The sequence below is a fragment of the Rana temporaria genome, chromosome 6 (genome assembly GCF_905171775.1).
Source record: "Rana temporaria chromosome 6, aRanTem1.1, whole genome shotgun sequence".
Classification (NCBI taxonomy): Eukaryota; Metazoa; Chordata; class Amphibia; order Anura; family Ranidae; genus Rana; species Rana temporaria.
In genome coordinates, this window is record NC_053494.1 from 124,334,710 (window position 1) to 124,357,845 (window position 23,136).

Consider the following 23,136-nt stretch of genomic DNA (forward strand, 5'->3'; position numbering starts at 1 on the left):
CCTTCAGATTTTAGGGGGGCCGGACTGCGGCCGTTGGGAGTAGAATAGGTCCCAACATCATTGAGAGAAAAATAATGCTCCATTGTTTTTCTCAGTGGGAGGAATAGTGTCCCATCATTGGTGTCATTGGGAGAAATTGTGGCCCATCATTGATATTAGTGAGAGGAATTGTGTCCCATTGTTGGACCCACTTGGAGGAATTGTCCCCTATCATTGGTGTAATTGGACCCCATTATTGGTGTCATTGAAAGAAATTGTCCCCCATCGTTGCTGTCATTGGAAGGAATAGTGCCCCATCATTTGTTTAACTGGGAGGAATAGTACCCCATAATTGGTGTCATTGGGAGGAATTGTGCCCCATCATTGGTGTCATTGGGAGAAACTGTGCCCCACCATTGGGGAGAATAGTGCCCCATCTTTGGTGTAATTGGGAGGAATTGTGTCTTTTTATTTGTGTGAGTGGGTGGGGGGGGGGGAAATTATGTCCCATTGTTGGTATACGTGGATGAAACCCAGAGGGCCGCATAAAAGCAAGCAAAGGGCCGCATCTGGCCCCCGGGCCACAGTTTGGAGACCCCTGATGTAGAGTATACTTTGCATATAAATGGAGCCTTATGCCGCGTACACACGATCGGTTTGTCTGATGAAAAACAGTGTGATGGACCGTTTTCATCAGACTAACCAATCGTGTGTGGGCCCCATTGTTTTTTTAACCATCGGTTAAAAAAAATATGAACTTGTTTTAAAATGATCTGATGGTTAACTAACCGATAGAAAAAAAAACGATCGTCTGTAGGCACGTCCATCGGTTAAAAATCCACGCATGCTCAGACTAAATTAGGGGACGGGAGCGCTCGTTCTGGTAAAACTAGAGTTCCTTATGGAGATAGCACATTCATCACGCTGTAACAGACAGAAAAGCGCAAATCGTCTTTTACTAACACAAAATCGGCTAAAGCAGCCCCAAGGGTGGCGCCATTGGATTTGAACTTCCCCTTTATAGTGCCGTCGTACGTGGTTTACGCGACTGCGTTCTGACACGATCGTTTTTTTTTTTTTTTTGTGTATTTTGTGCGTGTACTCGAGAGAGGAGCCGGACTGCAGGAGTTGGGAGTAGGCAGGCCTCCCCCAGAGGCAATCTGCCACCTTTCTCCATGCCCCGGGTGGCAATGGCGGGTGCGTGAGGGGGTCCTCCCACACAGCCCGCCCTACCTGCTCCGCTTTGAAGCCCAACGGGGCAGAGGGACTCCCTATAAGGGAGTGAGAGGATCTAGCCCGCTCAACCAGCCCTGTTAGTCCTTCGCCTCTCTTTTTAGAGACTGCGTGGTCAAAGTGCGTGCATGTTAACCCAATTTCGATTGTGTGTAAGTGTGGTGGTTTTTGTGGGAGGGGGGTGGGCGTACTAAGCGCAGGCTTACCTCGCATAGCACACCCACCAGGAGCCGGGCTGAGACCACCAAACTCAATTCACATGTAGCCGAGAGCGTGATCCGAACCCCTAGCTGCAGAGGCGAATGGCTTATCAGCGCAGTGCCAATCGTGTTGAGCCACCGCAGCTCCCTTACGATCGTTTTTTTAACCGATGGTGTGTAGGCACGACTGATCATCAGTCAGCTTCATCGGATAACTGATGGAAAAATCCATCAGACCGTTTTCATCTAATGGACCGATCCTGTGTACAGGGCATTAGTCTACATCAGTGTTTCTCAACTCCAGTCCTCAAGGCGCCCCAACAGGTCATGTTTTCAGGCTTTCCATTATTTTGCACAGGTGATTTGACCAGTTTCACTGCCTTAGTAATTACCACAGCTGTTTAATCTAAGGGAAATCCTGAAAATATGACCTGTTGGTGCGCCTTGAAGACTGGAGTTGAGAAACATTGGTCTACATTTCCACTATTACGACCCCAAAATTGCACGATTTAGAGTGCAACTTTGATGCGACTTTGAGTGCAGCTTTGATCCAATTTTACACTCTCTGGATCAAAGTCGCATCAAAGCATTACAGGCACCTTTTCAAAGTCGCATAGATGGGAATGGGTGCCATTGAAGTCAATAGCCTGTGACTTGTCATGTGACTTTATGTGTCCAAAGCCGCATGACAAGTCCCACTAGTGGAAACAGAGCCTTGATGTGGTTGCCTGTACTATGATCATTGTAGACTGTGAGCTGAGACCCCAGAGCACTTCCAGCTACACTGACAGTCCCCCCCCCCCCCATCCAGCTTCCTTTTCCTGTGCACAGCTATACTCAGGGGCAGACTGACCATTAGCCGAGGGCCCCATACCACTAGGGGGCCCCATCAGGGTTGCCATCCTCAGTAAAAATACCAAGATTATAGCTGTCCCGCCTCTCCAGTACATTTTCAGTGTGTGTATGTATACTGTGTGAGTATATTGTGTGTCTATACTGTGTGGCTCCATAATCTATTGCCTGGGGGCCCCATAATCTCCTATTGCCCAGGGGCACCCACAAGTTGTCAGTCCGCCCCTGGCTATACTGTATATGTGAACTGCACCTCCCCCCCTGTGGATGGGGCTTTTTATTTCTGAATTTTCTCATGAATTAGGATGTACAATGCATCCTTACTGATGAGAGAGAACACTGGGCGGAATGATCAGCTCCCCCCATCCTGCTACACAGGAACGGTGTCCCTCCCAGGAAGTGATGTCACGAGATTTCAGTAACCACACCCACTGGCTGATTTTAGTCTCAGAAGGAAGTAGAATTGAAGTCATGTGACGGCACTGGTTACTGCAAAATAAAGGTAGAAAAACTGGATTTTTTTCATTTTGAGACATAAGGCTGACCTTCGCTCACATTAAAGCGGAGGTTCACCCTATAAACATTTATATAACAATACAATCTGCATACTTCCAACATTTACAGTATGCTGTTTGTTTTTTTGCTGTACATACCGTATTATTGCTATTTTCCACCCGGCTTTCCGGGTACTCACTCCCGCGGGAGTAGGCGTTCCTATGCAGAGGCGCAGTGTCATGTGGGATTTCGCCCAGATGATTGACGTCTTGAGAAAAACTTCCCCCCGGCGGATAAGGCGCGTCACGAGTTTCCGAAAGTAGCCGAACTGCGAGTCGGCTCTATGCGGCGCCTGCGCAGTCAGCACTACACGGCTCCTAGTCGGTGCGCAGGCGCCGTATAGAGCCGACTCGCAGTTCGGCTACTTTCGGAAACTCGTGACGCGCCTTATCCGCCTGCGGGAAGTTATTTTCAAGACGTCAATCATCTGGACAAAGTCCCACATGACACTGCGCCTCTGCATAGGAACGCCTACTCCCGCGGGAGTGAGTACCCAGAAGCCGGGTGGAAAATAGCAATAATATGGTATGTACAGCAAAAAACAAACAGCATACTGTAAATGTTGGAAGTATGCAGATTGTAATATTATATACATGTTTTTAGGGTGAACCTCCGCTTTAATGTGAGCGAAGGTCAGCCTTATGTCTCAAGACGTCAATCATCTGGACAAAGTCCCACATGATACTGCGCCTCTGCATAGGAACGCCTACTCCCGCGGGAGCGAGTACCCGGAAGCCGGTGGAAAATAGCAATAATACGATATGTACAGCAAAAAAACAAAAAACAAACAGTATACTGTAAATGTTGGAAGTATGCAGAATGTAATGTTATATACATGTTTTTAGGGTAAACCTCCGCTTTAATGATTGCAGGGGAGAATTTAAGTGTTAGGGTGGACTTCCACTGTAACTGTCCAATCCGCTGTCCCTGTGTACACTGGCATGGTGAGAAGGTGAGGCGGGCGCCCTCTGGTGGTAAATGGAAGCAATCACTTCGGGATTTATTTCTAAGGTGACTGTAGCCGTATTAGTGTTCTTGCACAGCTAATGATTTCTATCTACGTACTACGCCTATATTCCTCAGAAATAGGAGAAGATACATTAGACAGTTATGCCACAAGAGAGAATACAACTTTACCTGCAAGTACGAACTTCGCCATCACGTCACCCACACAGTGCAGCAGAAAGTCACGGCGTGGTGTTGCCAAGCAACGCTACACAGAAGATTCAGGGGCGGATCATCACCACGCACCTCCCGCTGTTCTCGTCTGTCTGTATACAAATACGTTTCCACTGTTGGCCTCCAGGGGTCGCTGTAGCCGTTCTCTCTATTGAGACTTTGTCACAACGCGTGATCGGGTTCTGGGCCATCGTGGTTGCCGTAGCTGGGGGGCGTGGTTTGTTGATGTCACGGCAGCGTCCTGGGGGCAGTCATGATGTTCTTCCCCGGTGTGTGATCAAGGTGAGTGCATTGGAGGCTCACTGTGATCGTGTTCGCCTGACATCGGCTTCATGTTACTTTATGTAGAAGATGTGGACTGATCGATGAGCTGTGCTTGGTCCAGGCAGATCATTATAAAGCACAGCTTCATCATTTCACTTGTTACTTTATACATTGTAATGCTGGAGGGCTATCAGATCATGTGATCTGTGATTGGCTGTCACATGATCAGGAGTCCTTTCTGTTAACTCCTAATCGTTAATTGAGTGCACACAATATAGTACCAAATGTAAAAGATGAGGCCATACCCAACATGTCAAGCCTTGTGTACAGCTGTGAAATGACAATGAACTTCGATACCCCAAATTGTCCACAAGTGATGCAATAAAAGAGAAGTATGGGTTTGGTTTATTTCTCCCCATTATACTTACCTAGGTGTATGTAGCATCTGTCCCCCGGTGTCTGTCAGTGGGAGGAATAATGCCCCATTATTGTTGTCACTGGAGGGAATAGTGTCCCTTCATTGTTGTCACTGGAGGGAATCGTGTCCCTTCATTGTTGTCACTGGAGGGAATAGTGTCCCGTCATTGGTGTCACTGGAGGGAATAGTGTCCCTTCATTGTTGTCACTGGAGGGAATAGTGTCCCATCATTGTTGTCACTGGAGGGAATAGTGTCCCTTCATTGTTGTCACTGGAGGGAATAGTGTCCCTTCATTGTTGTCACTGGAGGGAATAGTGTCCCTTCATTGTTGTCACTGGAGGGAATAGTGTCCCATCATTGTTGTCACTGGAGGGAATAGTGTCCCATCATTGTTGTCACTGGAGGGAATAGTGTCCCATCATTGTTGTCACTGGAGGGAATAGTGTCCCATCATTGTTGTCACTGGAGGGAATAGTGTCCCATCATTGTTGTCACTGGAGGGAATAGTGTCCCATCATTGTTGTCACTGGAGGGAATAGTGTCCCATCATTGTTGTCACTGGAGGAAATAGTGTCCCTTCATTGTTGTCACTGGAGGAAATAGTGTCCCTTCATTGTTGTCACTGGAGGGAATAGTGTCCCATCATTGTTGTCACTGGAGGGAATAGTGTCCCATCATTGTTGTCACTGGGAAGAATAGTGCTCAGTCATTGGTGTCACTGGAGGGAACAGTGTCCCGTCATTGGTGTCACTGGAGGGAACAGTGTCCCTTCATTGGTGTCACTGGAGGGAACAGTGTCCCTTCATTGTTGTCGCTGGAGGGAACAGTGTCCCGTCATTGGTGTCGCTGGAGGGAAAAGTGTCCGAGGGAACAGTGTCCCGACAATGGCGTCGCTGGAGGGAACAGTGTCCAGACAATGGCGTCGCTGGAGGGAACAGTGTCCCGACATTGGCGTCGCTGGAGGGAACAGTGTCCCGACATTGGCGTCGCTGGAGGGAACAGTGTCCCGACATTGGCGTCGCTGGAGGGAACAGTGTCCCGACATTGGCGTCGCTGGAGGGAACAGTGTCCCGACATTGGCGTTACAAATCTTTCTTCCTGTTTCAGCAGCACATAGTGGTGGGTGTGGAGTCTGGATTTGCACTGTGTGAGAGCTGATTGAAGTAAAGGGACGCACCCCACTCCACATAGGCAGAGGAAAGAAGGAACATGCAGAACTGTTATCTGAATAGACAAGCTTTCTGCTAATCTACCTCTAAGCTCCCTCCCCAACACAAATTTGTAGCTGCTGTTATCTCATGTTTTCGAGAACTTGTCAGAAGTGACTCTGCTGATCCCAAAGGAACGGAGCAGCAGAAAGACACAGCACTTAAAGCTTTGCAGAGAGATAAGCAAACACTATAGATAAATATGCTTGGGCCAAATTTCATGAATAGGGTTTACAACTACTTTAATGCATTAAAGTGATTGTAAAAGCAGACATTTTTTTTAACTTAATGCATTAAGATTAAAAGCCTTCTGCGTGCAGCAGCCCCCTCAGCCCCCTTAATACTTACCTGAGCCCTATTTAGATCCAGCAAATGTTGTAGGAGTGTCTGGTTTGTCCAGGACTCCCCTCCTCATTGGCTGAGACAGCTGCCATAGGCTCCTGCTAATTAGTCATTCATCCATTGAGACGATATTGGGGTGGGGCCAGGCCAGGGCTCCGTAGTCTGATTAGACACAGGGAGCTGTGGCTTAGGTCGGGTGCCCCCAGAGCAAGCTGCTTGCTGTGGGGGCTCTTTAACAGAAGGACACACTTCTCCTGTTTTCAATACTAAGGATGAGCTCCGGCATGTTTGCAAAGTCCACGTGCAGAGCCCACCAGGAAGTCGGCATTGCGCTGCGCTAATCACAGGCAGTGAGACATTTCCGATCTCTGCAGCCGCACATCGGGACAATGTCTCTCTGCCTGTGATTAGCGCAGCGCAATACCGGCTTCCTGGCGGGCTCTGCACGTGGACCTGAACACGCCGGAGCTCATCCTTACTGTCTGCATGCGAGTACAGAGGTGGGTGGTAGCAATCTCCTAGAGGGGCAGGACTGGTGCAAGGTGTGTTCTAATGAAGTCAGCTGCTGATTTACTTCCTGAGTCTTAACAGTTTTCATGTCCTAAATCCAAACCGGGAAGTCATGAACTTTATTATTGAACAAGCTGAAGGCTGAGGAAAGGCCTTATCCTAAAATACATAGAAAGCTTTTTTTCTTTCTGCAACAGAAGTACGCTAATGGTATATAGGGAGATGAAATAATAAAGTGAACTCCTTTTTTAAATAGATTTATATGGAATATAGGGATCCTTATCCCAGTCAGCTTTATGAATTGAGCCTTTAGACCAGGGGTCTCCAAACTGCGGCCCGAGGGCCAGATGTGGCCCTTTGCTTGCCGTTATCCGGCCCTTAGGATACAATTCCTACCACTGATATGAGGCACTATTCCTCCCACTGACACCAACAATGGGGCACTATATTGTCCACCGATACCAATGATGGGATACTATTCCTCCTGCTAATAGGGGGAATACTCCTCCTCCTATTGCCCACCAACCCTGAGGCCATATTTGTTCTCACTAATGCAGGGCCTGTGACAATTTTCTCCCCCTGCTGGCCACAATCCGGCCCTCCTAAAGTCTGAAGGACAATAAAGTGGCCCTTTGTTTGAAAAGTTTGGAGACCCCTGCTTTAGACTATTGCCAAAGATGCCAATTGTAATTTGATTTAAGAGATTTCATTTGTGCATTTTGTATGATCTTTTGTTTTTGTTCCATTTTGTTTGCAGATAATAGACACAGCAGTGAAAAATACAACCCCCCCCCCTCCCCCCTCAATGCCGTTTTGCCAGAATTTCTCGGAAGACTACAGAGATGGGGAGCAAGACCTGTATATACATGCTGCAAAGGATACGGCAGCTACAATCATGCAGTTCTTTAGTAGGGATGAGCTTTTCTAAATTTCCAAAGAACTATAGATCAGAAGCTACCCTTCCTCTGCCTTCAGATCCTCGTACTTTGAGACCGCCATTCAGTTCAGTCACTGTACCCATAAGGAGTGTTAGTCATGAGAGTTCACCAATTAATCAAGAAAAAAATATGACATCTGATTGGGTAGATGGACCATTGAATGATTCTCCTGCCATCTCTGATGGTAATCATGTTAGCCCTTTAAATGAACAGGTTAGTTTGACACCAGATGAACTGTCTAGTACCCCTAAAATGACCCCATCTTATACTGTGATTGCTCTGAATAAATGTACTACTCCCAGGGATGTATTGAATGTCTTTTCAAGACCCTCGTACAGGAAAGATGAACTTTTCCAAGGTGTTCTAAAACTCTGGAATACATTCTTGGCGCTTAACGAGAAACAGAAACTCGCTGAAAGAGACTCCATAGTCGGTCATCCACACTTTCACAATCTGACTCATGGAATCTTGAAGATGGCTCCAGTCATGTCACCCGAGGCTTTGATCCGGATGCTATATGTGTTTGTGCGTTTACAAATATATCAACAGTCAAAATTGATTCAGAATCTTCTGCTTATTTGCCAGGTGGGTTTAATTGTTTATCTTTACATTTTGAATGTTTTTGGGAAATGCCAGTATTTAAAGCGCACCACTTACTGTACTTTAGATTAGAGGTCGACCGATATGGGTTTTTCTCTGGCCGATGCCGATATTTAGAAATCGGGGCGGCCGATATATGATGCCGATTTATGCGGCCAATATTTTAGGCCGATTTTTTTTTTTTTTTTTGGTGGCACTGGATGCCACTAATTGGCACTGAAAGATGGCACCAGCAGAAGGCACTGATTGGCAGGTGGCACTTATTGGCACTGGCAGGTTGCACTGGATGACACTGAAAGATGGTACTAGCAGATGGCACTGATTGGCAGGTGGCACTAATTGACACTGGCAGGTGGCACTGATTGGCAGATGGTACTGGTTGGCACTGACAGATGGCACCAATTGGCACTGGCACTAACAGGTGACACTAGCAAGTGGCACTGGTTGGCACTGACTGGTAGGTGGCACTGGATGGCAATAGTTGGCACTGGCAGGTGGCACTGGATAGAAGGTGGCACTGGTATTGGCACTGGAAGGTGGCACTGGATATAAGGTGGCACTGAATGGTGGCACTGGATGGTGGCACTGGTATTGGCACTGGATGGTGGCACTGGTATTGGCACTGGATGGTGGCACTGGTATTGGCACTGGATGGTGGCACTGGTATTGGCACTGGATGGTGGCACTGGTATTGGCACTGGATAGAAGGTGGCACTGGTATTGGCATTGGCAGATGGCACTGGACGGCAAGTGGCACTGGCAGGGGGCACTGGTGCAAAAAAATATATAGTGTCACCCCCCTCAGTACAGACCCCCTCTCCCTTCAGGATAGACACCCACCCCCCTCCTCAGTACAGACCCCCCCTCACCGTAGTACAGACACCAGAGAGCGGTTTCTGTCCCACGAGCGTGGGCCCCTCCTCCTCTGTGGGTGTAAACAGAGAGGAGGGCGTACCAAGGCTGGGTGTACCAAGATGGCCGCGGTTCCGGAGCTAGGCCGAAGCCGCAGCCTTTCCTGATGCGGCAATCCGCGGATTGCCTCCGCGGTCACAGCATCAGGAAAGGCCGCGGCTTCGGCCTAGCTCCGGAGCCGCGGCCACCGCTAGTGGCCATGTTAAATATCGGCCAAATTTGGAGAAAAATCGGCCGATGCCGATTTCTCCAAAACGGCAAAATATCGGCCGATATATCGGTCGACCTCTACTTTAGATCATCCAATTCCTTGTTCTTCACAATTATTTTCATGTTTTATGAACTTTTCATCTAAATGAGAGCCCGATTATACTTTTTTCACCCAGCTGCTCCATTTTTAGAAGCCGTACTACAGCTACTTCTAATGAAACATGATTTATGAATGGGGGGAGGACCTATCACTCATCTGCCTGTGCTTCATCCAAAGATCATGTTTCCCTTGTAGAAGGTATAGTACGGCTTCTATGAAAGGCGGAAAAAAGGGCGGGTATAGTCGTTTTTTTTTTTGAGAGGTGGGGGTGGTCATGGACAAAGGAGGATTTTTTAAGGGGTCATCTGAGCCAAGCTGTTGCGCTCTTTCTCGCTCTCTCTTCTCTGATTGGCTAACTGACTTTGACAGCCGTAGGAGACAGTGGCACCTCTGCTGTGTTTCAGCCAAACAGGAGGGAGGGTCCCAGGCGGACAAGACATTCATGGACATCGCTGGACAGAGATGGTGCTCAGGTAAGTAATTAGGGGATGCTGAGGTAGCTCCTGCACACAGAAGGCTTTTAGTCTTAATTCATAGAATGCATTACTATAAAAAAAACTTCTGACTATACAACCACTTTAAGCTTTAATACAGTAGTTTCCTGTAATACCTCAATCAGAAATCTTACTTATGCAATATGGCCACCAAATGGAACAGATGATGATAGGAAATCACTGTATTAATAGAGAAGTACAGCCAAAGCTCGTATAAATGCAAGTCTCCTGGGGATCACATGAGTGCAGTTCATTTTGCACTCCTGTGACCGGTTTCCAGTGAAAACCAATGTGAAAGCCTGAGTGCTTTCACACTAAAGCGCCTGAAAAATGCCCCAGTGTGAAAGGGGTCTTGGCGTTAAAAAAAAAGCGCCTGAAAGAAGCTGCATCTGCAATCCCAATGTGTAGGCCCGAGTGCTTTCACACTGAGGCCGCGTACACACGGTCGGACAAAACCGATGAGAATGAACCGAAGTTTTATCGGACCAAACCGACCGTGTGTATAGGCTATCGGTCTGTTTTCCTTCAGTCCAAAATTTTAAAACATGCTTCAAAACCAAACCGATGGACCGCTGCCCAATCGGACCAAACCGATGGTTAGTACAGAAAAGCATCGGTTCAAAACCCGCTCATGCTCAGAATCGAGTCGACGCATGCTTGGAAGCATTGAACTTCGTTTTTTTCAGCACGTCGTGTATTTTACGTCACCGCGTTCTGACCCGATCGGATTTTGAACTGATGGTGTGTACACACATCAGACCATCAGGCCACTTCAGCGGTGAAACGATGAAAACGGTCCGTCGGACCATTCTCATCGGTTTTGTCCGACCGTGTGTACGCGGCCTGAGGCGCTGTGCTGGCAGGGCGTCAAAAAAAGTCCTGCAAGCCGCTTCTTTGCAGCGCTTTGGGAGCGTTTAATACTCCGCTCCTAAAGCCCCCTTCCCACTGAGGGAGCTTTTTTTTAACGCCAAAGTGCCTGAAAAATGCCCCACTGTGAAAGGGGTCTTGGCGGCGCTTTACCAGCGGTACACTTTATCATTTATGATTTTGTTTTCCTAACGGGGATTCAGTCTTGGATCTTCTTCACACATTTTGACTATTTGGAAGTAGCTTAATGAAGAGCTCCTATGAGCTAAACTGTTAAACTGTAGCTGCTGACTTTTAATAAACAGCCATTCACCTGTCCCATGATCCAGTGCTGTGCTCAGCCCAGCCATTTCACCATGTGTCCTGTCTCCCTGGCATCTTTACTATGGGCACCTGGCTGTGACAGCTTGTGCATCATGGATGGTCCCACAGTCTTCTAGGACCTGTCATGTGTTCCAAAAGACTGTGAGAAGGAGGGGGGGGGGGAGGGGGGAAGAACTACAACTTCCGATCGCCTAGGCCAGGGGTCTCCAAACTACGGCCCGCGGGCCACATCCGGCCCGCCAGGCCATTTATTCCAGCCAGCAGCTTGAATCCTTAGTTCCCCTGTTAGTTGTGTAACCTGCGCTGCATATTCGCCCCAGGCAATAAGCAGCGCAGGTCTCGCAATCCCTTCCGGCGTCTCACTGTGTTGGATGCTGGGATCACGGCATCCCAGCAGCCAATGAGGTGTTTAGTGCAGACCCGTAGCCGCCTCCCTGCTCCCGCCTCCCGCCTCGCTGTTAACCAGTAACGAGTGTGTAATACCAGCGGGGTGGGAGTCGGGAGGTGCAGCAGGTCTGCAAAGCCAGTGATGGAGACGCGCTGGACACATGCAAGGAGGGGGGCTGATACACTTGTGTTGTTGGTGGGTTGAATGGCTCTGATGGGGACACAAATGTGGGGGGGGGGGTGGCTCTTATGGGGACACAAATGTGGGGCGGATTGATAACTCTTATGGCTCTGATGGGGACACAAATATGTGGGGGCTAATGACTCTGATGGGGACACACGTGGGGGGGGGGGGTTGTAGACTGATGGGGACACAAATTTTGGGGGGCTGATGACCCTGATGGGGACACAAATGTGGGGGGGGGGGCTGACTCTGATGGGGACATAAATGTGTGTGGGGGGGGGGGTGATGACTCTGATGGGGACACAAATATCTGTGGGGTCTGATGGGGACACAAATGTGGGGGTGCTGGTGGCTCTTATGGGGACACAAACATGTGAGGAGGGGGGCTGATAGCTCTAATGGTGACACAAATATGCGGAAGGGGAGGTGATGGCTCTGATGGGGACACAAATATGCAGGCTGGGGTGGGCTGTGATGGGGAAACAAATGTGCAGGGAGACTCGGATGAATGATGGGGGGGGGGCTCTAATGGGGACACCAATTTGTGGGGATAGCCTGATGAGTGATAGGGACACAGATGGATGGGGACACAGATGGATGGGGACACAGATGAAAGGGGAGACTGATGGAGACACAGATGTATGGAGACACAAATGTATGGGGACACAGATGTATGGGGACACAGATGTATGGGGACACAGATGGATGGGGAGACACAGATGGATGGGGAGACACAGATGGATGGGGAGACACAGATGGATGGGGAGACACAGATGGATGGGGAGACACAGATGGATGGGGAGACACAGATGGATGGGGAGACACAGATGGATGGGGACACAGATATATGGGGACACGGATGCATGGGGACACGGGTGTAAAGCCTCATGCACGCTGGAAGTTTAGCCCCGCTGCATGATGCTCCAGCGTTTAGGTGCCAGCAAAGAATATAGGGGCACCATCCAGTCCTGCTGTGAGCAGTAAGTCAAATTATATTCTATTCTTCTACTGTGGATTTATTTATACATTATTTTTCCGGCCCGCGAATATGTGTAAAATATAGAATGTGGCCCTTGAAGTAAAAAGTTTGGAGACCCCTGGCCTAGGCAGTCGGAGCAGACGTGCCTGCGAGTACCTGTCAAATCGGGGTACCCGCTTCCCCCCTTCTCCTCAAAAGCTTTATTTCACAAACCGGAGTGATGGAGGAGGCCATAAAGCTGAACTTCCCTATTTGGATGTAGCTCCACTTTAAGGTCTCCCTATTTAACCTACTATTCGCATGTGGTCTTGGTGCCCCTGTGTTCACCCCCAGGATTGATTCCATGGTTTGCCATTGCCTTTTGATACCCTTTCAATACTTTGGCTCCTGAAGAAGCCATAAATAGTCGAAACACGTTGACCCCGGCTGGAAGCCTGTAAGAGTACAGTTATACATCTGCACACAGGATGTTTTTCCAGCTGCTGTTAGGTGCACCTGATTTTTTTTTTTAACTGCCTCTAAATGCCCCTCCATGTTGGCCTATGTGTCCATGCACACATAAACTGTCAGAGAAGTTTGGAGGCATACATGTTTAGAAGCAGTAGAACAAAATGACAGCCCGTGCTTCCAGGAGCAGTAAAAACAAAAAACGCCCCTAAACGCTGTACCAAGCCGCGTTTGATGTTTTTAGGGGTTTTTACATTATAGGGAGTGTCTTTAATGAAAAAACTTGGGAAATGCACAATAACACTAATGTAAAAACGCGGTTAAATGCGAACAAACTGGCATTTTTAGCGCTGCTGTAGAGAGGCTGCTTAAAAAAAATATATATTTTGAAAAGTTTCTTTCAAATGCGTGTTTCCTGTTGATGCATGTTTTCTCTTTTCCTGTTTTTTTTATTTTTTTTTATTTTATATTTTTTTAAACTAAAGCATATGCATGATAATGATATTCTAATCACAGACACCAGCTGTAACCTGTCAAAGAACTGACAATTTCTGTCATAACTTTTGTTGTGCAGCTGCTTTCAAAAGTACCTGCATATGTATAAAAAAAAAAAAAAAAAAATTATGTTTCATTTATTGTAACTTTTTCAGGAACACCTGACTTGCTTCAATGAAGTGGAACTTGCCATCTTGGCCAATACTTTAGAATGGCTAAAGAGTGACAAAAATGTGGATTTGATCACATTTGGTTTACGGTAAGAATTTTTTTATGGACTTGCAAAAAAACATAATTTTAAAGTATTAATTCATGTTTGCAGATGTTGTTTATTCTGTGCACCCCCAGCGCAAATGTAAACGTGTTCACTGTTAGGCCCCATGGACATTGCTGCTGCTAAACAGATGTTCAGACAGTTGGACAATATTGAACTCATTTAATGTTATCTTATGTGTACATGTACACTGTCGTTTACTGTCATTTTTTAGGCCTGTCTTTGAAGGCAAAAAATTTTTTTCAGATGCCAAATGCGGCTATTTGGCCATTTAAAGTGGAGGTTCATCCGAAAAGTAAATTTTTAACATTAGATTGAGGCTCATTTTGTCAAGGGGAATCGGGTATTTTTTTTTAAAATCGAAGCAGTACTTACCGTTTTAGAGAGCGATCTTCTCCGCCGCTTCCGGGTATGGGCTGCGGGACTGGGCGTTCCTATTTGATTGACAGGCTTCCGACTGTCGCATCTATCGTGTCACGATTTTCCGAAAGTAGCCGAACGTCGGTGCACAGGCGCCGTATAGAGCCGCACCGACGTTCGGCTTCTTTCGGCTACTCGTGACGCGATGTATGCGACAGTCGGAAGCCTGTCAATCAAATAGGAACGCCCATTCCCGAAGACCATACCCGGAAGCGGCGGAGAAGATCGCTCTCTTAAACGGTAAGTACGGCTTCGATTTAAAAAAAACTACCCGATTCCACTTGACAAAATGAGCATCAATCTAAGGGTAAATTTTTTTCGGGCTTTAAAAAAAATATATATATATATATATATATATATATATATATATATATATATATATATATATATATATATATATATATATATATATATATATATATATATATATATATATATATATATATATATATATATATATATATATATATATATATATATATATATATATATATATATATATATATATAAAAATGTTTCTAAACTCAAATGTGGCAAAACGCCGCTAAGCACAGCATGTAAATGCAGCAAAACTGACATTTTAAATGTGGGTTAGTATCTGTCAAGTTAAATCGTACAGGAGAGGTTGTAAAAATGTCCCGTGTACATGAAGCCTTAACCTAGTGGAAGAATTTGTTGATTTAAATACCACTCAAAAGCATCCGATCAAACCCAGACGGTTACTTTTTGTGAACAACAAACCGAAACCAGAAGTGACGCAATCCTTGTCGCTTACAGTTTAATTTGTCACAGAGAAGCGTAGGGTACAGACGTACCTTCTTCTCTGTATTCAGCCGGTCCGAGTGAGCATAATGGTCAAGGGCAGGAGGGGGGCCTCTTTCCGCTCTCTGTAAAAGTGATCAGGTGGCTGTATAGCCGCTCGATCACTTTTACATAAAAAGAGCATTGCTGGATCTAAAATATGATACTAGGATCAATGACTTCAGCCATGATCCTGGTATAACCACGTACACCTGAGGACATACAGGTACTTCTATTTGTAGGAAGTGGTTACAGCAGACCTTGCACTTCAGGCAAAGTCCACTTTTACCTCCTCCCCATGGAGAAACACTGTAGTACAGAAAAAAAAACAGCAAGGGTAAAAAGTTAATTAATATACTTACTTTTCGCTTGGCTTCTGTACCATAGGGGGTGATGTTAACATTCCAGAGCACAGGTGTCAAACACAAGGCCCGCAAGCTGAATACGGCCCTCCAGGCCATTTCATGTTGTCCTCATACCTCTCCTGCAGCTGCGGGAGAGCTCCAGCCCTCCTCTGGTCCTACTCCAGACCCTGTACTTTCTGCTTTCAAACAATGCATCCAGCTTCTTCCCAGCAGCAGCATAAGGAAAGGGGGGTGCACTGTGATGTAATGGAGAGTGGGGGACTCAACTTCCAATGGTGGGGTGGCTCTTGACATCTAATGTAAGGGGAGGGGGTGCGCTGGACAGCTAATCTTACAGATACAACTGGCCCTTTTGAAGGCATCCCTAATGCAGCTCACGATGAAATCGAGTTTGACACCCCTGTTTTAGAGTGATCCTAGGGAATGCTGGGCATCCCAAATATCACAGGAAGGAGCAGCTGCACTGTATTGAAGCGTCATCATATGGGATTTGGGCTACTCAATATTTCCAAGAATCTTGCTGGAAGGATGACAGCATCAACCTCACCTAGGCCCTAGGGTAGTCAGGACGTGGAGTGTATATTTACTCCCTTTTTTCCTTTTTTTTTTTTTTTTGTACTTCTTTTGCACACCAGGCGTTCCGCTATTCTGTTTGCGTGATCTTACTGTGATTCGTCAGGCAGAATCGTGGCAATTCTGCACACAAAACGGAACACAATGGAGCCTTATTGAAGGACTTTATTTTTTTGTTGCACCAATTGATTTTTGTTTTTAGAACATACGTAATATACACACGTGCAAGTCACAAAAACAATCTTCTATAGTGGAATAAAGTAGTAAATTATTGATTGAAGATTCACACACAAATTGTTTAATAGAGCGATTGTTGGTATTTCAAAATGTTGCATGTTGCTTCATGAAGATATTTATTAATAGTTGTTTTCACATTAATGATTTGTCCATAGAATATCTTGGCTTAGGTTAGTTTAGACAAGTTTGCCATTAGCAACTCATTTCAGAACTCATTTTTCTCACCTAGGCTGATGATCGACATGAAAATTGAAGAGGTTAATGAAGTAACACCGCTTTTAACTATGATGAAAGCCATTGGAAGGACTGCACCATTAAGGCTTAAATTAAAGCTGGAGGTAAGTGCAAGAACTAAATGACTTCACTGTGTTAATGTCTATTAAAGCGGGAGTTCACCCGAATTTTTTTTTTTAACATTAGATTGATGCTCATTTTGTCAAGGGGAATCGGGTAGTTTTTTTTAAATCGAAGCAGTACTTAATGTTTTAGAGAGCGATCTTCTCTGCCGCTTCCGGGTATGGTCTTCGGGACTGGGCATTCCTATTTTTATTGACAGGCTTCCGACGGTCGTATACACCGCGTCACGAGTAGCCGAAAGAAGCCGAACATCGGTGCGGCTCTATACGGCGCCTGCGCACCGACGTTCGGCTACTTTCGGAAAATCGTGACGCGATGGATGCGACCGTCGGAAGCCTGTCAATCAAATAGCAACGCCCAGTCCCACAGCCCATACCCGGAAGCGGCAGAGAAGATCGCTCTCTAAAGCGGTAAGTACTGCTTCGATTTTAAAAAAACTACCCGATTCCCCTTGACAAAATGAGCCTCAATCTAATGTTAAAAATTAAGTTTTCGGGTGAACCTCCACTTTAAGGCAGAATTCAGTCCCTCAAATTTGACCAATACTATTTTTAAAGAATTAAAGGCAACAGTTTTTCATTAAAGGCTACATTCAACTTGAAATAAATTAATGATTGCACATGTTTTGGAGGTAAAAAACTAGCATTCATCATTTTTTCCCCCGGAGCCTGCAGAGCATTGGATTCACAATTGGACCATTCTAACTACAAGTCTGCCTGCCATGATGTGGCTGTGTGTTTTTTTTTTAATTGTGACAGCGAGTGCAGGGAAAAGAACCTCCACCACCTTTCACAGTGGGGGGTGAAACATGCACAAGTAACATGTTACAAGGTAAACCCTAAATAGGGTTGTGACATTACTAAAGTATATTTATAGGTAAACGATAAGTTTTTAAAATGATCTGTGTAAGAAAAAGTTAAGGTATAACTAAAATCAAAATGTTTGTTTTTGGACAGTGGAGAGGATTAGAATGCCTATAAGGGTTTTCTTGATGCCTGTACCACCAAAAGTGAAAGGAATCTTCAAATTTTGGGTTGACGCTAGAACAGGACCAGAGAGGAGATCTTCCAATGGGGAGTTCTGGAGACAACCAGGGTTCTCTGCACTTTGGAAGGATTTCCTCTTACTTTCTGTTTTGGCTATAGGACATGAAGTCAAAGGGAAAGCTCCCCAGTGGGACACAGATGGCAAAAGAAAAACTGTGATGCTCTACCTTGCTCTATCCAAAATGGGGGGAAAAAAATATTGCTTTTAATTCTACTTTAATGGAGTGTATACCACCTTCTTATTTTGTTTCAGTGATGTCTGGTATCACAGCTCACGCTACACTTCCAGTCACCTGCGGGTCTCATACACAGAAGTAGTACTGTTGTTTATACACTCTTCTCCCCTTTGTTCATTGACAGGACGCAAAGTATTTTGTAAGTTGTGTGCATAATACAGAGCATTTTTTAAATGGAGGAGAGGAGGGACAGATGAACAACAGTACGGCCTCAATGTGTGAGAGCTTCAACTTTCATTATCGCAGCATCAGAAGTATATTGAGAGCTATACTATCCGGAATTCATCTAACTGTACATAATCATGTAACGGCAGCATTCACATTCTTCTTTGCAAAATAGCTCAAGCTCTGTCATATTGGATGGAGGGCGTCTGTGAAAAGCAATTTTCAAGTCTTGCCACAGATTCTTAATTGGATTTAGATCTGGATTGGCCCATTCTAACACATAAATATGCTTTGATCTAAAGCATTCCATTGTAGCTCTGGTTGTATGTTTAGGGTCGTTGTCCTGCTGGAAGGCAAACCCCCGCCCCAGTCTCAAGTCTTTTGCAGACTCTAAGGCCCCGTACACACGACAGAGGAACTCGACGTGCTTGGCACGTCAAGTTCCTCGTCGAGTTTTGGGATGAAGCCGCCGAGGAGCTTGGCGGGCCGCCTTCTCCCATAGAACAACGCGGACAACGAGAAAATAGAGAACATGTTCTCTATTTTCTCGTCGAGTTCCTCGGCGGCTCCATCAAGCCAAAACTGTACAGACGACAGAGTTTCTCGGCAGAATCCGGGTTTTGACCGAGTTTCTCGGTGAATTCTGCCGAGAAACTCTGTCGTGTGTACGAGGCCTAACAGGTTTTCTTCTAAAATCGCCCTGTATTTGGCTCCATCCAGCTTCCCATCAACTCTGACCAGCTTCCCTGTCCCTGCTGAAGAAAAGCATTCCCACAACATGATGCTGCCACCACCATGTTTCACAGTGGGAATGGTGTGTTCAGGGTGATGTGCAGTGTTAGCTTTCCACCACACATAGCATTTTGCATTTTCCTTTTAGGCCAAAAAGTAAAATTTTGGTCTCATCTGGCCAGAGCACTTTCTTACATATTTGCTGTGTCCCCCACATGGCCTCTCGCAAACTGCAAACCGGACCACTTATGGCTTTTTTTTAACAATGGCTTTCTTCTTGCCACTCTTCCATAAAGTTCCTCCAGAGTTACCATGGGCCTCTTGGCTGCTTCTCTGATTAATGCTCTCCTTTGCCCGGCCTTTTAGTTTAGGTGGACGGCCATGTCTTGGTAGGTTTGCAGTTGTGCCATGCTCTTTCCATTTTCAGATGATGGATTAAACAGTGCTTCGTGAGATGTTCAAAGCTTGGTATTTTTTTTATAACCTAACCCTGCTTTAAACTTCCCTGTCCTGTCTGGTGTGGTCCTTGGCCTTCATGATGCTATTTGTTCACTAAGGTTCTCTAACCAACCTCTGAGGGCTTCACAGAACAGCTGTATTTATACTGAGATTAAATTACCCACAGGTGGACTTTATTTACTAACTAGGTGACTTCTGAAGGCAATTGGTTCCACTCGATTTTAATTAAGGGTATCAGAGTAAAGATGCCTGAATACAAATGCATGCCACATTTTTTACATATTTTATTTTTTTAAAACATTTTGAAAACCATTTATAATTTTCCTTCCACTTCACAATTATGTGCCACTTTTGTGTTTTGTCTATCACATAAAATCCCAATAAAAAACATTTCCATTTTTGGTTGTAACATGCCAAAATGTGGAAAATTTTAAATTCACAACCACTACCTAATCTATTTGCAACCCTGTCTAAATTTGAGTCAATCCCACGTCTGAGGCTAAACCACTCTAAATCAAGTCTTCGCTATAATTTAGGGCCGAAACAACTAATCGATTACTATTTTCATAATCGATTAATCAGCCAGTAACATAATGGGGTTAAAAAAAATAATAATTGGCCCTTTATAGTAAAAAAAAAGAGCAAATCGCTACTGTAAATGTTACTTCACTGTCCCACAGTAAAAAATGAACCCCTTACAGTAGCGATTATTTGCTCTTTTTGTACTATTTTTTGTGTTTTTTAACCCCATTATGTTACTAAACATCTCAGGCCTGGGGTCACACCTCTGTTTTTTGTTGCTTTTTGCAGAATCACACTACAGTTCATTTACATGGTTTCCTATGGGACACGTTCGCATCCATGATTTTTTCAGCTGCTGCGTATTTGGAAAGGTCAAGAACTTTTTTTAATGCAAAACAGTGCTTTTTATTTTTTTTATTCAATATACTTCAATATAAAAGCTGCAGAAAAGCATGTAATGCATTTTTTGTGGCAAATTGTGTTTTTTTAATCTGCCCAACAACAAATTGGCCCAAAAAATGTAAAAATGCTAATCGCCGCAAAATCACCTTCCTTTTTATTCTTTTTTAAGGTTATTAATCGAAACAATAATTGACCAACTAATCGATTATGAAAATAATCGTTGGTTGCAGCCCTACTATAATTATTCTGGACCCGATACAGGATGCCGTGCAGAAGTCCTTTTCCTTTAGATGGTGATCACAGGCACTCCCTTATCTTGGAGTCAAACTTGCTTCTGATATCTCCACACTGTATCAGGCTAACTATGTCTCCCTCTATACTTCAATAGAACAAGACATAAAATAATGACGGGCTCATGATCTTTCCTGGATGGGTAGATGACAGTCCTTCCTTGCATTTTATACTACTTCAGGTCTCTACCAATTCCAGTACCATCCACATTCTTAAAGGAAGCTGCAATCACTGATTTACAAATTCGAATGGGATAATGGTGGATGCAGAGTGGCTCCTTCCATGCTATGTACCTCCAAGTGGCGGGGTGGCCTGGGAGTCCCACGTTTTCTGCACTATTATAGAGCCGCTTAGTTTGTCCAGCTGTATCAAATTTTCTAAAAAGCTTATTAACCTGACTGGGTTCGGTTGGAGGCACAAGCTAATACTTCACTTCCCATGGACCTCCTGATGTGGCCATGGGAAGGAGCATCGGGACATCATGAGTGCTTTCTTATCCCACGCCCTACGCCTTTGGGACACAGTATGCAAATTATACCCCTTGAAATCTTCTCCAGTGACTCCTCTATTTAATAACCCTTACTTTCTCCCAGGACAGGACCCTGAACAATTTGCATGGTGGATTAATAAGGGCCTCTATAGGATAGCACATTTTATAGACCACAAAGGGAATATACAGCCTTCTTATTTTTGAGAAACTTTAGCGATGCCCCCTATTGCAACTTTTTGCTTGTGTCAAATTACCCACTGTATGTAGGCTGCGCGCGCAGTGCACTCCCAGCACATTTACCGCCCCCTAACTGAAAGCTCCCGATCGCAATGGGTGACCACAGACAGCCAATCATGGCGGTCACGTGATCTTAAGCCGCGCCCTGCCTCCCGACGCCATAAACCTCTTAAAAGGCTGGGAGGTGCCAGTGCTAAGAGGTTAAGTATAACACCTTTATCCATGGGTCCTGTTTGAATAGAGATCCAATGTTTGCATGTTTAAATATGTTGAAAAAGTCAACACTTTCCTTGGCTGTACTAAATATTTGCCATGGCTGTGCATGTATAAGTATGTGTTTACACATCTTTAAAATGTATACAATTGAAATGGGCAATTTAGTCAGAGTTGGGCCTACACAGCGTTTAGCCACGTCAGACTTTTTACAGCTGTAACGCTGCTGCTCCACAACGCTCTGACCCTGGAGTATTTTTTGCAGCTTGAAAATGCCTATTCATCTTAGCTCTTAAAAGCCTATGGCCCGGATTCACATACATTGGCGCATATTTATGCCGGCGTAGCGCATCCAATATACGCTACGCCGACGTAGCGCAGAGAGGCAAGCACCGAATTCTGAAAGCACTTGCCTCCCAAACTGCGCTGGGTTCCCTCGGCGTAAGCGGGCGTGAGCCATGCTAATGAGGTGTGACCCCATGCTAATGATGGGCCGAGTGCCATACAAGTACTTAAAACGAACGGCGCATGCGCCGTCCCGTGGACGTATCCCTGTGCGCATGCTCAGAATCACGTCGGAACTACTCCCAAAGATGCGACGGATCACTGCCTACGACGTGAACGTAACTTACGCCCAGCCCTATTCACAAACGACGTAAAATACGACGGCTGTGTTCCCTGGTCCATACCTTAGCATGAGTTGTGCCTCATATATGGGGCTTAACTTTACGCCGGACGTACGACTTACGCAAACCACGTATATTATGCGCCGGGCGCAAGTACGTTCGTGAATCGGCGTATCTCCCTCATTTGCATATGCGCATAGAAAATCCATGGGAGTGGCAAATGCTCCCAGCGTAAATATGTGCCTACGATACGACGGCGTAGGCAAGTTACGTCGGTCGTAGGAAGCCTATTTTCAGGCGTATCTAGTTTTGTGAGCACGGCGCACAGATACAACGGCGCATAGTTACACTTACGCGGCGTATCTCGAGATACGTCGGCGTAAGTGCTTTGTAAATCCGAGCCAATGTGTGCAAGCTCTAGGAAAAAACCCTGAATCTCCTAAAAGCGGCAGGAAAAACGTCCGGTGTGCATGAGGCCTTATAGTTAATTTAAATTATAGTTAAGTTAAAGCGGAGCTCTAGTCTCCTCCTGGAAAAATTAAAAGACTTTTAATATTTGGACATTTACCTGTCCACGAATCCAGCGGTGTCTTCACCCGAGCCAATTTTTCAATTGGCTCTCGGGTGCTGCCGCCTCCACCATCTCGTGTAAGGGAAACAGGCAGTTCCCTGCTACACATGCGTGAAGCATTTGTGAATGGTCCGGTGGGTGGGGGAAGGAGGAGGGGGCCTAACTTCCGGATGAATTTGCAGCGGATCAGCTGAAAGTGGGAGCGGGTACCTGTCAAAACCAAGCGCCTGCCCCCTCCCCTCCCTCCTGAAAGGTGCTAAATGTGGCAGCGGAAGTGGGGAAGCAAATAAGTGGAGATCCCCCTTTTTGGGTGGAGCTCCTCTTTAACCAACACACACTGATGCTGCTACATGACCTCTGTGCAAAAATGGTCAAACGGATTAAAAGGAACTCCTCGATTGAAGCTCTGCAGATTTCTCCCTCTTCCTAGGTGTTCGAGAT

General features: G+C 45.7%; 2 protein-coding genes across 3 annotated transcripts in view; one reads left to right on the top strand and one right to left on the bottom strand.

The window, feature by feature from the left end:
- Positions 1-4,091, bottom strand: part of MDH1B (malate dehydrogenase 1B) — a 61,960-nt gene extending 57,869 nt beyond the window's left edge. The window contains exon 1 of one of the 2 annotated variants that reach the window (XM_040357313.1): positions 3,957-4,091. In XM_040357313.1, the coding sequence (XP_040213247.1) occupies positions 3,957-3,978 (22 nt within the window). In that variant the 5' untranslated portion in view covers positions 3,979-4,091. The remainder of the gene's footprint in view (positions 1-3,956) is intronic. The other variant, XM_040357314.1, reaches the window with a different exon arrangement.
- An 87-nt stretch (positions 4,092-4,178) lies between these two features.
- FASTKD2 (FAST kinase domains 2) overlaps positions 4,179-23,136 on the top strand; it is a 41,615-nt gene continuing 22,657 nt past the window's right edge. Inside the window, exons 1-4 of the mRNA XM_040357312.1 lie at positions 4,179-4,280; positions 7,499-8,264; positions 13,834-13,937; positions 16,578-16,686. Coding sequence (XP_040213246.1) covers positions 7,584-8,264; positions 13,834-13,937; positions 16,578-16,686 — 894 coding nt within the window. The 5' untranslated portion in view covers positions 4,179-4,280; positions 7,499-7,583. The remainder of the gene's footprint in view (positions 4,281-7,498; positions 8,265-13,833; positions 13,938-16,577; positions 16,687-23,136) is intronic.